Source organism: Oncorhynchus gorbuscha, linkage group LG12, assembly GCF_021184085.1.
Source record: "Oncorhynchus gorbuscha isolate QuinsamMale2020 ecotype Even-year linkage group LG12, OgorEven_v1.0, whole genome shotgun sequence".
NCBI lineage: Eukaryota > Metazoa > Chordata > Actinopteri > Salmoniformes > Salmonidae > Oncorhynchus > Oncorhynchus gorbuscha.
The window spans coordinates 49,983,090-50,001,055 of record NC_060184.1 but is presented as its reverse complement, the minus strand read 5'-3'; the positions used below and the strand labels follow the sequence as shown (position 1 = coordinate 50,001,055).

At 44.2% G+C, this 17,966-nt stretch overlaps 1 protein-coding gene across 1 annotated transcript in view; it reads left to right on the top strand.

The window, feature by feature from the left end:
- LOC123991107 (receptor-type tyrosine-protein phosphatase N2-like) overlaps positions 1-17,966 on the top strand; it is a 267,926-nt gene that overhangs the window by 92,441 nt on the left and 157,519 nt on the right. Inside the window, exons 3-6 of the mRNA XM_046292318.1 lie at positions 11,198-11,442; positions 12,411-12,855; positions 13,098-13,361; positions 15,300-15,340. Of these exons, the coding sequence (XP_046148274.1) occupies positions 11,198-11,442; positions 12,411-12,855; positions 13,098-13,361; positions 15,300-15,340 (995 nt within the window). The remainder of the gene's footprint in view (positions 1-11,197; positions 11,443-12,410; positions 12,856-13,097; positions 13,362-15,299; positions 15,341-17,966) is intronic.

The window sequence follows — 17,966 nt, the reverse complement described above, 5'->3', positions numbered from 1 at the left end:
TCTGAAATGTCGTCCTCTCTCCATCACACACTTTTGCTGGCACTGCTCAGTCTTGAGCTCCGGTTAAACCCGGCTCAGTTTTGCTTGTGTCTCGTAGAACCATATCTAAAGACTGCAGTCTTATCTTTAAAAAAATCACTACACTGTCTATGCTCCAATGTGTTTTATATCTTATCAGCTTTATCCCTATTGAAGTGTCTGTCATCGTCGAGACGTTCCCCTGTTGAAGAGCAGACAGGGCGATTGAGACTAGAGTGCACTGTAACCTAAATGGAAGAGAAGAAAAGAGGAACATCAATTGCATCGATTTGCAATTCTCTTTATCTTGGATCTGAGTTGCTGTAGAAGAAATCATACAATCTGGGCTCTGCGCACAACATCCAACGTCATTAGATCAATAGAAATTGACCCGACACAAAAAAGGGGTTCTCTTGTTTTTCGTGTAACCTTGCTTTGTTTGGCCGTATCCCTACTGGGAGGGAGCATTATCGGATTTTACATTTTCCACATGCCGCCTCCAAGTGCAAGAGACTGTCATCCACTGCAAATGACTTTAAATTAGCCTGCACCGATGGGGCTTTGTGCGAAGGCGACTTTGGGATTCATAGCGCGCAAACACAGTGTGTCCGCACCTCATATAGCGAAGCTTTCAAGTCTTCTGTCTTATTTGTTTTAGAATCAGGCTTTTGATAGCATTGTATAACATTGCGCGCATGCGCGTGTGTTTGTGTGTGTGTGTGTGACATGCAAATGATCTCTTGATAATTTGGTATTTTCATTTGATTATGCCACATTTCGTGCAGGGGATCCTATATCAGATGCGAATGCATTTCTTCACCTGACTTCAAGAGTGTTTTTCGTACGTCAATATCGATCTCTGTCTCGACGCCCTCACTGAATACCCTTTCCCCTCACTTTATTCAGACAGTTGTAAAACAATAAGGGGAGGCTGGCAGATGGAAGAAAAGACACAGGCACCGAAGCCTGGTCTTCAGTGGGGAGAAGCACATATTAGGTTAGAACCACGTGTAATAACGACCAGGCTCCCTTGCTCTACAGTAGGTTGACCCTTCAAGCATCACCCTTGAGCCATGTGCAAAAGCAGAGTGAATCCTCATTCCTCACTCACTCTCAAGACAAGTGAAGTAAGATCATTCATTGTGACCTTTGCATCACCACAAACAGACAGTGGGTGATTTCAGCACGACTGATTTTCCTCTACACAGGTTCTATGTGTGCTCATCGGTGGCTGTGTGTCTTTGCGTTGAGGGGTATCTTCCAGAACAGCAAAACATACAATCAGACCTGGTTTTAAAATACTATTTTAACTCATTCAAATTCTGTTATAATTTGCTTTAGCCTGCCTGTAGCCTGCCTGTAGTGCCAGATGGGTGGGTTTCACAGCTTTGTGACTATACCATTGATTCCATTGCAGCCAGGCAAGCTCAATTAAACCCAACGGAATGATTTGAAATGACTTCAAATAGAATTTGAACACAGGTCTGCATACAATATGTCATTTCTCACCCACACTCTGTTATAATTACATTATATACGGTTTGCTGTCTTAGATGTGCATAGGGCATGCTTATTCACACAGACTCACAAATGTAAGCTGTTATGTAAGCTATTTTGAAGAGCTTTCTATAGCTAAGCTAATGACTCCAGCTGTATTTGGTGTTGAACATCTCGGGTCGAGTACTACTTTTGGAGCATGTAGGCGTATTTACTTCCTCTATGCCACTGTATGTGAAAATGGAACTCTTAGGTAAAAGAAAAAGTGGAGTATTATTGTTGAACAACTTGTGAGTCATGTGTGGGTTGGACATTTCTTAGTCCACAGTTGATTTGAGCCAACGCATGGGTTTCTGTAAATGGGAATATCAACTGCTGAAACAGTGTTCTGACAAGTGGAATATTTCTGCAGAATGTTTGTGTCACGGCGTTCAGAGGAAGAAGGTGAAGGAATCGTCAGACCAAAATTCAACGGGGTACTGAACACTAAATACAAAATAACAATAGGAATAACCGAAAACAGTCCTGCAAGGTGAAAACACTAAACAGAAAACAACCACCCACCAATAACAGTGGGAAAACAGGCTACCTAATTTTGGTTCTCAATCAGAGACAACGAAAGACAGCTGTCCAAAACCTAGACATACAAACATAGAATGCCCACCCACATCACACCCTGACCAAACAAAAAATAGAAACATACAATGCAATTTATGGCCAGGGCTTGACAGTACCCCCCCAAAAGGTGCGGACTCTGGCTGCAAAACCTGAACCTATAGGGGAGGGTCTGGGTGGGCATTACTCCGCGGTGGCAGTTCTGGTGAGGGACGTGGACCCCGCCCCACTTTTGGCTCGGCCCACTTTAGTAATGCCTCTGGAGCGGGAACCTCGACCCGGGACTAGAGGACGCCACTGGACTGATGGTCAAGTCTGGAGTGAGTGGCGCCTCTAGCACCTCTGGACTGACGGGCGGCTCTGGCGCCTCTGGACTGACGGGCGGCTCTGGCGCCTCTGGACTGACGGGCGGCTCTGGCGCCTCTGGACTGGAGGGAGACTTTGGCAGCTCCGGACTGGAGGGAGAACCTGGAGGGAGGAGACAGAGAGACAGCCTGGTGCGTGGGGCTGCCACAGGGCCCACCAGGTTGGGGAGACCTACAGGAGACCTGGTGCGTGGAGGAGGCACCGGATGAACCGGGCTCTGGGGGAGCACTGGAGCTCTGGTGCGCAGCCTTGGCACCACTCCTCCAGGCTAGATGACCACTTTAGCCCGGACCCTCCAGAGTGCAGGCACAGGTCGAACCGGGCTGCGGGGGAGCACTGGAGATCTGGTGCATACCACTCGCACCTCTCCCTTAGACTCAATGCCCACATTCGCCCGGCACGGGCGGAGCGCAGGCATAGCACCCTCCCAACGCCCCGGAGACACAGTACGCAGAGCCGGCGCAGGATACCTTGGACCGAAATGGCACACCGGAGACCAAACGTGCTGAGCTGGCACAATCCGCCCTGGCTGGATGCCCACTCTCGCATGGCACTTGCAGGGGGCTGGCATATAGCCCTCCAGGCTATGAGCGCGCACTGGCGACACCGTGCTCTTCATCGCATAACACGGTGTCTGACCAGTACCACGCTTCTTCCGGTAAGCACGGGGAGTTGGCACAGGTCTCTCACCTGACTCCGCCAATCTCCCTGTTTGCCTCCGCCTAAAATAATTTGGGGGCTGCCGCTCGTGCCTGAACAGCAATCCCTCACCTCATACTGGAAGAAGATTTATTAATGAATGAGTCAGATGCAAAGGATTTACTTCAGACACCCAATGAGGCTTTCATCCCCATCATTCGCAGGAGACAGAGATATCGGGGACGTAGGTTGGAGTGCCTTGTAAGGATCCGACGGCGAGTGGGTAATCTGTCTTTACTGTAAGTCCTGTTTGCCAACGTACAATCATTGGATAACAAAATAGACAAACTATGCTCACGTATATACTACCAATGGGACATTAAAAACTGTAATATCTTATGTTTCAACGAGTCGTGGCTGATCAACGACATAAATAAAATACAGGTGGTGGGTTTTACGCTGCATTGGCCAGAATAGAAGAGCCGCCTCCGGTAAAACAAGGGGTGGTGGTCTGTGTATATTTGTAAACAACAGCTGGTGCACGAAATCTAATAGTAAGGACGTCTCGAGGTTTTCCTTGCCTGAGGTAGAGTATATCACGATAAGTTGTAGACCAAATGTAACGGATGTGAAATGGCTTTCACATCCAGGGACTTTAAAGCAGGGAAACATATCAGTTTTACCAAATTTTCTACCAGCATGTTAAATGTGTAACAAGAGGGGAAAAACTCTAGACCACCTTTACTCCACATAGAGAGACTCATATAAAGCTCTTCCTCGCCCTCCATTTGGCAAATCTGACCATAATTCTATTCTCCTGATTCCTGTTTACAAGCTAAAACTAAAGCAGGAAGCACCAGTGACTTGATCAATAAAGAAGTGGTCAGATGAAGCAGATGCTAAGCTACAGGACTGTTTTGCTAGCACAGACTGTAATATGTTCCGGGATGTTCCAAGACTACAAAGGGAAGCACAGCCGTGAGCTGCCCAGTGACACTATCCGACCAGATGAGCTAAATTACTTCTATACTCGCGTTGAGGCAAGTAACACTGAAGCATGCATGAGAGCATCAGTTGTCCCGTACGAATGTGTGATCATGCTCTCTGTAGCCGATATGAGTAAGATCTTTAAACAGGTCAACAGACTGATTACCATGAAGTGTACTCCGAGCATGCACTGACCAACTGCCAAGTGTTTTCACTGACATTTTCAACCTGTTCCTGACTGACTCTGTAATAACATGTTTCAAACAGACCACAATAGTTCCTGTGCCCAAGAACACTAAAGTAACCTACCTAAATGACTACCGACCCATTGCACTCACGTCTGTAGCCATGAAGTGCTTTGAAAGGCTGATCATGGCTCACATCAACACCATTACCCCAGAAACCCTAGACCCACTCCAATTTGCATAAAGCCCCAACAGCTCCACAGATGATGCAATCTCTATTGCACTCCACACTGCACTTTCCAACCTGGAGAAAAGGAACACCTATGCGAGAATGCTATTCATTGACTACAGCTCAGCGTTCAACACCATAATGCCCTCAAAGCTCATCACTAAGCTAAGGACCCTGGGACTAAACACCTTCCTCTGCAACTTGATCCTGGACTTCATTACGGGGTAGGTAACAACACATCCCCCACGCTGATCGTCAACACGGGGTTCCCTCAGGGGTGCGTGCTTGGTCCCCTCCTGTACTCCCTGTTCACTCACGACTGCATGGCCAGGCACAACTCCAACACCATCATTAAGTTTGCCGATGACACAACAGTGGTAGTCTTGATCACCGACAACAATGAGACAGCCTTTTGGGGGGAGGTCAGAGACCTGGCCATGTGGTGCCAGGATAACAACCTCTCCCTCAATGTGATCAAGACAAACGAGATGATTGTGGACTACAGGAAAAGGAGGACAGAGCATGCCCCCATTCTCATCGACGGGGCTGTAGTGGAGCAGGTTGAGAGCTTCATGTTCCTTGGTGTCCATATCACCAACTATCATGGTTCAAACTCCCCAAGATAGTCACAAAGTGGGTACGACAAAGCATATTGCCCCTTAGGAGACTTAAAAGATTTGGCATGGGTCCTCAGATCCTCAAAGGTTCTACAGCTGCACCATCGAGAGCATCCTGACGGGTTGCATCACTGCCTGGTATGGCAACTGTTGCCCTCCGACACAAGGCACTACAGAGGGTAGTGTGTATGGCCCAGTACAGCTTCCTGCCATTCAGGACTTCTATACCAGGCGGTGTCAGAGGAAGGCCCTAACAATTGTCAAAGACTCCAGCCACCCTAGTGATAGACATTTCTCTCCCACCACACGGCAAGCGGTACCGGAGTGCCATGTCTAGGTCCAAAAGGACCTAGACATAGAACAACCATTTCAGTAATGGGTGCAATAAATCCAAGTAACATGTTGGATTAAACATGTATGTCATTTATGTTTGCACAGCATAAGATTAATCAATCAATACACAAACATAGGTATTGAAACAAACAATTCAAAAATCTTACCTGCAATATAGTGTGCAAGGAAATATTATAATAATGGGTGTGGTTTTGGTTCATAGTAATGTGTATGAGTGCCAGACCCCTGTAGGGTAAAACTAGACGTTAAAATAAGACCTTGTGAAATACTGAACATAGGGTATTGTGTTAACATTCTGTGTTGAATTAACACAGGATAATTTTCTGTGTACAAACATTATAGCAAAAATAAAAAAATCCATATGGAACTTAACTGTGGAAAATAAAGGTGTCTCATTGTGGCACATTAAATCAAATAAGACGCCGTAAAAGATGATCAAAGTGGACACATTTTTATTATCTTTCTGTCACAATTGTTCTATTCTATTCAACTCTTATCATCTCAATTCATTTGTTTGAAACTTGTTGAAATATTAATTGAACATCAGTTGATGGACACATTTTTTAATAATCTATCACACTTCTTTACTTCTGTTTTTTAATACCACAGCTGTTGCCACTGAGACTTGAAGGGGCAATCTGGGATTCAAACAACAACAAAACAACAATTCATTTAGAAAACCAAAAATGTATGCAAAAGCTCTTCCACACACACAGTGTGTGTGTTGCAGACGGCCCAGTACATCACAGGGGCCGAGCTCCCTGCCATCCAGGACCTTTTTTATTTATTGTATTTTATTTAACCTTTATTTAACTAGGCAAGTCAGTTAAGAACAAATTCTTATTTACAATGACGGCCTACCAAAAGGCAAACGGCCTCCTGGGGAACAGGGGCCTGGGATTAACAATAAAAAAATAAATACAATATAAATATAGGATAAAACACACATCACAACAAGAGTGGCAACACAACACTACATAAAGAGAGACCTAAGACAATAACATAGCAAGGCAGCAACACATGACAAGACAGCACGGTTGCAACACAACATAACAACAACATGGTATGAACACAACATGGTACGAACATTATTGTGCACAGACAACAGCACAAAAGGCAAGAAGGTAGAGACAGCAATACATCACACAAAGCAGCCACAACTGCCAGCAAGTGTCCATGATTGAGTCTTTGAATGAAGAGATTGAGATAAAACTGTCCAGTTTGAGTGTTTGTTGCAGCTTGTTCCAGTCGCTAGCTACAGCGAACTGAAAAGAGGAGCGACCCAGGGATGTGTGTGCTTTGGGGACCTTTAACAGAATGTGACTGGCAGAACGCGTGTTGTATGTGGAGGATGAGGGTTGCAGTAGATATCTCAGATAGGGGGTAGTGAGGCCTAAGAGGGTTTTATAAATAAACATCAACCAGTGGGTCTTGCAACAGGTGACCAGTTTACAGAGGAGTATAGAGTGCAGTGATGTGTCCTATAAGGAGCATTGGCTTAGTTTGGCAGCTGGGGTGAAAAAGGAGAGGAGCAATTACAATAGAGGAAACCAAGTCTAGATTTAACTTTAGCCTGCAGCTTTGATATGTGCTGAGAGAAAGACAGTGTGCTGTCTAGCTACACTCCCAAGTACTTGTATGAGGAGACCTCAAGCTCTAAACTCTCAGAAGTAGTAATAACACTTGTGGGAGGAGGGGCATTATTCTTACCAAACCACATGACCTTTGTTTTGGAGGTGTTCAGAACAAGGTTAAGGGTAAAGAAAGCTTGTTGGACCCTAAGAAAACTTTGTTGTAGAGCATTTAACACAAACTCCGGGGAGAGGCCAGCTGAGTATAAGACTGTATCATCAGCATATAAATGGATGAGAGAGCTTCCTACTGCCTGAGCTATGTTGTTGATGTAAATTGAGAGTGTGGGGCCTAGGATCGAGCCTTGGGGTACTCCCTTGGTGACAGTCAGTGGCTGAGACAGCAGATTTTCTGACTTTATACACTGCCCTCTTTGAGAGAGGTAGTTAGCAAACCAGCCCGAAAACCCCTCAGAAACACCAATACTCCTTAGCCAGCCCACAAGAATGGAATGGTCTACCATATCAAAAGCTTTGGCCAAGTCAATAGAAATAGCAGCGCAACATTGCTTAGAATCAAGTACAATGGTGACATCATCGAGGACCTTGCAGTGATACATCCATAACCTGAACGGAAACCAGATTGTATACCCAAGAGGATACTATAGACATCAAGAAAGCCAGTCAGTTGATTATGGACTATTATTGATTATTGAAGTTTTTCCAACACTTTTGATAAACAGGGCAAAACAGATATAGGCCTATAACAGTTAGGATCAGCTTTATCTCCCCCTTTATTTAAAGGACGAACCGTGGCTGCCTTCCAAGCAATGGGAACCTCCCCAGAAAGGAGAGACAGGCTTAGTGATGATAGTGGCAGCAACCTTAAAGAAGAAAGGGTCTAAACCATCTGACCCAGATGTTTTTTGGGGGTTAAGTTCAAGGAGTTCCTTTAGCACCTCGGACTCAATGACTGCCTGCACGGAAAAACTTTGTAGCGGGGCAGGGGAAAAAGAGGGAGAAGCGCCGTAACACTAGGCGGTGTCTAAGGAAAACCCAGACTATTGCCAAAGACCTCAGCCACATATGCCATTGTCTGTTCTCTGTGCCAGGCAAGTAGTACCGGAGCATCAGGAGCATCAGGTCTCAGCTATCCAGACTATCTCTAGTGACTCTACCTGCACTGGCTATATGCACACTCACAGTTCTCTATCCATACACTTACACTGACACACACATGCACTCACATACACCCGAAATACACACACACAGACGCACACAGGCACACACACACACACACACACAGCAGATACTTCTTTTGACTTTTAGTATTATATATCCTGTTGACTAGTCACTTCACCCCTGCCTATATGTACACATCTACTTTGATCACCACATATCCCTGCACATTGCAATGGTTATGGTTCTCCTTGTATATAGCTTCATTCCTGTGTGTTTTATTTTTCATTTGTGTTTATATTATTTTCTTATTTAACTCTGCATCATTGGGAAAGAGCTTGTAAGTAAACATTTCACTGTGATAAATACAATTTGATTAGATTTTTATGTGTTGTGATGGGGCTGACGGTCGGATTACTTTCCACAACCCTGGACACTATACGCTCTACGGTCTAGTCAGGGGTATCATGGGATACATCAGTGGCAGATCGACATTGTTCCAAAACCTCATCTAGTGGTCATGAATAGAGATGAGCATTATAACATACCAGTCGTGTTATGGATGACAGGCCAGGCTAATGAAGTCATATTGTATGTAGACACTTTTGGTTAAACATTCCTGCCCTGCTGGTTGCTAGCCTATTGCTCTCCTCTACCTGTCCATCATTCACAAATTCCATTAGTCTCTTTGTCTCTCAGAAATAGGACCTCTACGAAGGCTAAGTTTGTAGGAGAGAATATCTGAAATACTTGCGAAATATCATGGATTCTATGGTCTATGGATAAGACCCATACATTCCAATAACGAGTCTTTTCATTAACTTAAAGGGCAAGTCCACCACTTTCCACCCTCATTTTTGTTATCTACAACACAGACCGCTGTCTTTATACTGTATGTGAAAACAGCGCATTTCGACGTTGTATAGGAAAACATATAAAGTTAAGTTCTACCTGACGACATCAAAAGTGAAAACATTTTAAAAACAGTGATTTTCAAACACTATCAGATTCGTAGTAATGTTGGGAGCAAGAAAACACCCTCTCTCTGGCTAGAAACGCTTTGCAGGTTGTGAAAATCACAGAGAAGCGTTTTTTCCGGACCATTCTTCTTATCTTTTTAACCACAGGTCATAGAAATGTTCCGTTTTCACATACCTAGACACTGGTATTGTGCTCCAGATAATGAATATGAGGTTGAAAAGTTGTGTTATTGTCCTTTAACTTTGTCAATGCTATTAGAATAACAGTAAAACTGTGTTCCATGTCTGACCCATGCAGATTGACACTGCACTGCATTGTTATATTATCAGGGGTATTTTTGTGGGCTTTTCTGCAGTGGAATGCAGCCGTCCCTGTCGGCTCTTTGGGAATGAGGCCAGGCGGCCATGTTGTTTTGGGTCTCTTTTTGCCCGGGTAGCTCCATCTGGCCTTGGCAGCGCTATGTTGTGCCCCTGCCCGGGAGCCTTGCATTCTGAGTATGTGTTGGCAATTAGTGGAGATGTTGGCGTTGCATTTGGCTGCAGTGTGACATTCTCACAGGGCTTGTTGACTTGCTGCGAGGGTGCCATGTATCGCTTTTCCTCAGGTTCACTGCAATCGAAATTCAAGAGAGGCCACCGCCAGATAACTCCACGCTAGTGTTCACTGATTGCATGACCCTCTGTTTTGTTGCTGTCTCAGGTTCTCAAAGTTTTCCAATATAATTGTTTTAGTGTTTACTTTTATAATGAGGCACACAAAGCCAACCTTGAACATCAAACTGTAAGATGCTAGGGTCACACTTTATTTGGTTATTCCCATATAGATGATCGACAGAGGGTCATACTATCAACAATCTGTTGATAAGCAAATGCTTGCTAATGTTACGGTTATGTTTAAAATAAGGGTAAGAGTTAAGGTTAGGATAAGGTTTGGGCTACCATCTACTAGCCACCTACAAACCATCTCCTTGGGACTCAATTAATGAATCAATCAATCAGTGTACATGCACAAACATAGATATTGTAACAACAATTCTAAAAATCTATCTGCAATAGAGCATGCTGGGAAATATGATAATGATGGGCATGAGTTTTAGTTCAAAGTGATGTGTATGAGTTTCCTGCACTTGTATTAAGGTTAAACTAGGCCCTCAAAATAAGGCCTTATGTAATGGCCGTTGTTGGTGGAAGAAGGTCAGGACCAAGGTGCAGCGCCGTATGTGTCCATATCTTTTCGTAAAGAACTTGAACACTGAACAAAAACAATAAACCGACAACCGAAAACAGTTCTGGCTGGTGCAGACACACAATAGAAAACAGGCTCCCTAAATATGGTTCTCAATCAGGGACAATGATTGACAGTTGCCTCTGATTGAGAACCATACCAGGCCAAACACAGAAATAGCAAATCATAGAAAAACTAACAAAGACAACCCAACCAACTCGCTGACCATACTAAAACAAAGACATAACAAAATAAGGTCAGAAAGTGACACCTTAGGAAATCCATATGATAGTGTGTTATAAAATTGCATAAATTATGAAAACATATTCATTTAGGATCTCACTTGGTGAAGTCCATGGTGTCATGGGTGGTAACTCTACAATTTACTCGAAAGGCAAGTCACTCTGTGAAATATTTGAATAAGGCTTTACACTAACCAGAGTGTTAATTTAACACTGTTCCGGTGTGTCTATGGGTCCACAGACTCTACAGTGTTGATTTAGCACTCTCTTTTCATTTGCTGTGGATCAACACGGGAGAATGTACGTTGGTATTCTTGTACAAACAGAGTGGTAACTTGGGTTACCTCTACTAGACGCAAAATGGAAGAAAACAGACAGAAACGAGGAGGGACTTGTCCAATTTTCGTTTTACCATTGCAAAATGTTTTGCTATGTGTGCACTAATGAATATGACCATGATTTAACATCAATTCACTCGACTCCATCTCTCTAGGGTTGACATGGCAGGATGCTACCACCCAGCAGGTGATCTCCAGAGAGCTTTCCAAGATACGCAAGGTTCCTATCCGAAGGCCGGAACCCCCTTCTGCCTCTCTGACACTCTATGGTGGAGCCAGGAAGCTCAAGACTGGAAAGGGAGAGCTTGGCGTCCAGAAGTACCTGCAAGAGCTTGGTCTCCTTCCCCAGTCTGTTGGCACTGCTCGCCAGGGGCCCCAGCGAGAGAGCCCCCTCACCAAGGTAATATCCCTATAGAGAAGCCATTCCATGGGAGGGGAATGGTTCCAAACCACCTGTGTTTCGTAGCTATAGGGGACCATGGAGAGAGAGGCCCCGACCTTGGTGGACCCTGGTTTACCATGTCCTTTTTTGGGGCCCCATGTTTTCATCTTCTTTCTGTCCTAATGAGTAAGAGGAAGAAACCATCTTGGCAGAAGTTAGCTAAGTTGTCTCTGCACTGCTTTAATTTCCTGTTTCTCCTCTTTACAATCCTGCTGAGAATGTATGATGCCCATTTAGAAAGGGGGTCCCATCACTTCTTGACTATATATATATATATATATATATATATATATATATATATATATATATATATATATATATATATATATATATACTGTATATATTCATGGCAGAACCCCAGGGGTTGCACCGCTACCCAGCCAACCCAAAAGCTGCCTGGCTACTTCCCATTCACGTATTACCGTAGCGATGATGGTGTCCAGAGTTGAGGAGTTCAGGACCCTCCTTCATAACGAGGTGGGGTTCTTTGTTGCATTGTGGGATAGAGCATGACAAACTTGGTTAGCATGAAAGGCGGAGGCCCATCCTGCTGGGTTAATGCCATTAGGGTCTCCCAATACTACCAAGCTAGGGAGAATCACATTATCTCTGGGGACAGAACAACACAAAGTAGGAAGATTGCATACACACTGATTTCCAGAGCCTAGGGGTCTAACACCTTATCCTTGTGTTAATTGTGTCAATGTATCTATGTTAATGCTTGTATTTCTTTTGAATCGACTGCTTTAATTCAGTAGTTTCTAGGTTGGTTTATGAGAAGCTAGTGGTGCTCTGTTTGATGGGGGAGATGTGTTTTGAAAATCTGTTCTGAAAATGCACAAAATGGCTATTGAGTGACACTATTTCCTTTTAGAATTTCCATATGCAATTGCCAAGGGCAGTTGATAAACATGGTTGTGTTACAGAATGAAGACTTCCAGCCCAAGAAGGGAAAGTCTACATTCTATCGTCTACAGTCTGCAGAACCACCCCAGGGGGGTAAGGTCTTCACAAAGGGGGCCGTGGGGAGCTGGAGACCCCCAGTGGAGACAGCCTACTCCAGACAGGAGCCTGGGAGTGTCAGGGGAAGTGCCAAGGGGTTGACTGCCCAGCTGGAGCGCTACCTGGCTGGGGCAGCACACACCCAGAGCCGCCCTTTACAAGGGGCAGTGGTGGGATCGGTGGTGGGACCCAAGGGGAAGCTCCACTATGTCAGCTATGTCAGCCCTGTACGCTCTGGTGATCAGGTGGAACCCCAGACACGACTTGGTGGCAGTGGCTCCAAACCTCCAAGGCCCAACATAGACAGGCTTCTCTTCAAGGCTGCTTCCAACCATCAGGTGCCCAAGGAACAGCTCAGTACAGTGGATGGTAAGGTCTTCTTTTTTCCACAATCATTTGTGTTTGCACTGTCTTGTGTGCTTCTGTGGACTTCAGATTAATTTGTAGTGGATCCACACTCACAAAAAAAAGAGAATTTCAAAGATGTATTGTATGATATTTTATTCATTTCGAGGCAGTCGTGCTTCTGTGAATATCAAAGCTACTGGACAGTTATAGTGGATCTCACATGAACCTTTCTCTGTGTTCCTCCTTTCTACCCTCTCCCTCAGAACGGTTCATCCAGAACGTGGTCAACCAGCTGGGGAGGCAGAGAGTGAACATGGACGGTTTGATGGGTAAAGACCTGAACCAGCTGGCAGACATCATCTCTGAGGCCCTGCATGTGGTGGATGGGGAGGGGCCCGGGGCCAGAGCTAAGCCCAGGGTCATGACACCCATACGGGACAGGCAGATGAAGAGAGAGCCCTTACCTTCCAAGGACCAGGATGAGGAGGACCAAGACGTCATGTTGGGGCAAGATGCAAGGCTTCAAGGTATGTATGAATGAATGAATGAATGAATACTTTCCTGCCCCATTGTTTGCCAACATTCCTGGGGTACATACATTATAATAATACATGACAAGACATACCACACTTCACTTATATGCAATATACACTGAATGTGGAAACATTAAGGACACTTTCCTAATATTGAGTTGCACCGCACCCTTTGCCCTCAGAATAGACTCAATTCATCGTGGCATGGACTCTACAAGGTGTCAAAAGCATTCCACAGGGATGCTGGCCCGTGTTGACTCCAATGCTTCCCACAGTTGTGTCAAGTTGTTTGGATGTCATTGGGTGGTAGACCATTCTTGACACAGAGGAAACGGTTGAGCGTGAAAAACCCAGCAGCGTTGCAGTTCTTGACACAAAACCGGCACCTACTACCATACCCTGTTCAAAGGCACTTAAATATTTTGTCTCACCCATTCACCCTGTCTTAAGGCTTAAAAATCCTCCTTTAAGATGTTGAGAAGCCTCCCCTTCATCGACACTGACTGAAGTGGATTTAACAAGTGACATCTATAAGGGATCATAGCTTTCACCTGGATTCACCTATGTCATGGAAAGACCAGGTGTCCTTAATGCTTTGTACACTCAGTGTACATCAAATCAAAGTGTATTTGTCACGTGCGCCGAATACAACAACCTTACAGTGAAATGCTTGCTTACAAGGCCTAACCAACAGTGCCATTTTTAAGTAAAAAATAGGTATCAGATAAGTAAAAAATAAATCAAATAAAAAACAGTAAAATGACAGTGAAAATAACAGTAGTGAGACTATATACAGGTGGTACCAGTACAGAGTCAATGTGTGGGGGGCACCGTTTAGTCAGGCTAATTGAGGTAATATTCAACATGTTGGTATAGTTAAAGTGACTATGCTTAGATGATAAACAGAGAGTAGCAGCAATGTAAAAGAGGGGTTGGTGGGGGGGGTCACAATGCTAATAGTCCGGGTAGCCATTTGATTACCTGTTCAAGAGTCTTATGGCTTGGGGGTTGAGAAGCCGTTTGGTCCTAGACTTGGCACTCCGGTACCGCTTGCCGTGCGGTAGCAGAGAGAACAGTCTATGACTAGGGTGAAATTTGGTTCTGTGGCTGGAGTCTTTGACAGTTTTTAGGGCCGTCTTCAGACACTGCCTGGTGCAGAGGTCCTGGATGGCAGGCAGTTTAGCCCCAGTGATGTATTGGGCCGTACACACTACCCTCTGTCGTACCTTGCGGTCGGAGGCCGAGCAGTTGCCATACCAGACAGTGATGTAACCCGTCAGGATGCTCTCGATGGTGCAGCTGTAGGACCTTTTGAGGATCTCAGGACCCATGCCAAATGTTTTCAGTCTCCTGGAGGGGGAATATGTTTTGTCGTGCCCTCTTCACGACTGTCTTGGTGTGTATATCACAGCACATATTTCACAAGTCATGGTCAGATTAGCCTAGGCAATCCAGAATGAAAATCTCGCACCAACTATTCAATTTGGTTCTAGGGGAGAGACTAGAACGAGGAGCTGAAGCAGGATGGTTGCTCCACTCCCCTCTCTCTGCAAGTTCCAGTCGAGTCTTTGAGCCAAATGTCCCCTTCCCCTTCCAAAATTTGAAAGATGCGGACACCTGCTAAGTGGTGAATCGAACAAACGACCAGTAGCTAAAAACCAACTCACTGGAAAATTGTCAACAGATGTTTAAGATACAGTACCATTTATGTTACGTAGACTGTCCACAAGAGTCAACAGACAGACATAAAGGTACGCTTGCATTTATCACCAGGGTGAAAGTAAAGTAAAACCTATGTGAAAAAGTTTTGGATTGTTTGGTTATTAGCCGTAAGGCCTTTACTTTAGTAAGTTTAATTGTCCACTGTTTTGTGGAAAACAATGGGAATTTGTATTTTATCTTGTGAATGTTTTCGGATTCTGATTTTTACAGGGCAAACAATGGAGGATGCAGACTCTGAGCCAGACGACAAGGTAGGCCTAATCCCCGTCATGTTTTTAGCAACCGCTTCTTCAATTGCCACTCATTGATAAAAGGCCTTTATAAAACTCTAATGAAAGACATTTTTTAAGGTAAATTACCACCTTCAACCGAAGGAATATCAATCTGTTCACTATGATTTTAAAGAGATAATTATAAATAAATAAAATATCCGTCTGCAGATGTTTAAGGTTTGTAAAACGTGTTTTCTGTCCTATCTGTTTCATATTAAATATTTGCTCGCGTAAACTTTAAAATAACCCTTCTTTAAACTTTTTTAGAAACAGTAGTATAGCAGTACTTGTACAAATCATTGAAGTTAGTGTTTGAGTAGACATTTCAGTCAGCATTTTGAAACCATTGTATCTGTCGAACAGAATGATGTCGACAAAGGAAGGAAAAAAAGAGAGTTCACGTTGAACTTTCAATGAATTACTTCTTTAAAACCTCAGCCTTGCTGGAAACACATGATTTTCTCATGGAACAAAAACCCTTCAATTTAAGAATAGGTTCGCTCTTCTTATAAAGCAAAACCTTTGCAGTAAAATAGATAGCACACGGATTAAATGGAGTGCTTTGTAACACCAAAACGAGTGGCAACTGAGCTTCAGCCAACTTGAAGGTGACGGAAACTTAACTTGGCTGGAGTATTGATGCACATCATCCTGAGATGTTCTGAAACATTACATGGTGAGTGGTAGCACCGCGAAATCAAGTGATGTGCAACATTATGCCAGGGACTGGGAGCACAAAAATAACAGGTTGAAAACACAATTTTTGTTTTTTCGAGTCCTGTTTAGTGCAGAATTAGGTGACGTTCGTTTCCTCTCTATAAAGCCGGGGTATCAAACTCATTCCATGGAGTGCCAAGTGTCTGCAGGTTTTAGTAATTTATGTTCAATTAAGCCCTAGACAACCAGGTGAGGATAGTTCTTTACTAATTAGTGGGAGGAGGGAGGAGCAAAAAAACCACAGACACTCAGTCCTCCATGGAATGAGTTTGACGTGCTTCTAACTCTTCTAAACACCATTATGAATCCTGTCTAGGGCAGCAGTATATCCCATTAACTGAAATGTCTTAATGTTTACCGTTGTTTCATGTGTTCGATTTGATATTAAATACCGTTTTGGCAGGCAAAGTCAAGCACAGGGTTCAAACCACCAGCAGTAATTGGCAGGTAATCTGCTGGAATTGTGGACTGTATTTTCCACTGATACTGTAGTCATGAATGTGGGTATGGCTGCTGTCCTCATTGAAGGTCAATTTGCCCGACGGTTTTCATATCCGTTCATCATGATCCATTACACCTCGTAGCACAACAAGCGTAATATTCTTTCTTCAAACATTTATACAACATTTGTGAAAGAACGTGGCAAAAACGAGGAAAAGCAAAGAGATTTAAACCAAAGACTTCCAATGAGTTCAATCCCTTTGTCTCTCTTTAGTTATCCTAATGAAAGATACTTACATTTTGAGCAACATATTAGGTTGGATTTACATTATTTTGGTGATATGAAATTGAAACGTCTTGCATACATTTCTTCTAATATATTTTGGGTGTATTTTGACACAGTTCTGAAATGACAGAGTGGATACAGATAGGTGTGAGAAAAAGATTGAAGAGTTGGAGCGGGAATCTAACCCTGGTGGGGAGAGGGATGACCTGTCTATAGTGGGTGGGTTACCGCTAGACCACGGGGTCTGCACGACTTGTATACAATGCCTTTGGAAAGTGTTCAGACGCCTTGACTGTTTGTTTGTTAGGTTACAGATATTCTAAAATGGATGAAACAGTTTGTTTTTTCCCTCATCAATCTACACACAATAGCCCTTCTTTTTTTTACACATAAGAACAAAAAACTCTCAAGCTCTGTCAGGTTGGATGGGGAGCATCGCTGCACAGCTATTTTCAGGTCTCTCCAATGATGTTTGATCGGGTTCAAGTCCGGGCTCTGGCTGGACCACTCAAGGACATTCAGAGACTTGTCTCGAAACCACTCCTGCGTTGTCTTGGCTGTGTGCTTAGGGTCCAGCCTGAGGTCCTGAGCACTCTGGAGCAGGTTTTCATCAAGGATCTCTCTGTACTTTGCTCCGTTCATCTTTCCCTCGATCTTGACTAGTCTCCCAGTCCCTGCCGCTGAAAAACATCCACACAGCATGATGCTGAAACCACCATGCTTCACTGTAGGGATGGTGCCAGGTTTTCTCCAGACGTGACGCTTGGCATTCAGGCCAAAGAGTTCAATCTTGGTTTCATCAGACCAGAGAATCTTGTTTCTTATGGTCCGAGAGTATTTAGGTGCCTTTTGGCAAATTCCAAGTGGGCTGTCATGTGCCTTTTTCTGAGGAGTGGCTTCCATCTGGACACTCTACCATAAAGGACTAATTGGTGGAGTGCTGCAGAGGCAGTTATCCTTCTGGAAGCTTCTCCCATCTCCACAGAGGAACTCTAGATGTCTGTCAGAGTGACCATCGGGTTCTTGGTCACCTCCCAATCTCTCTCGATTGCTCAGTTTGGCCGGGGGCGGCCAGCTCTAGGAAAAGACTTGGTGGTTTCAAACTTTTTCCATTGAAGAATGATGGAGGCCACTGTGTTCTTGAGGACCTTCAATGCTGCA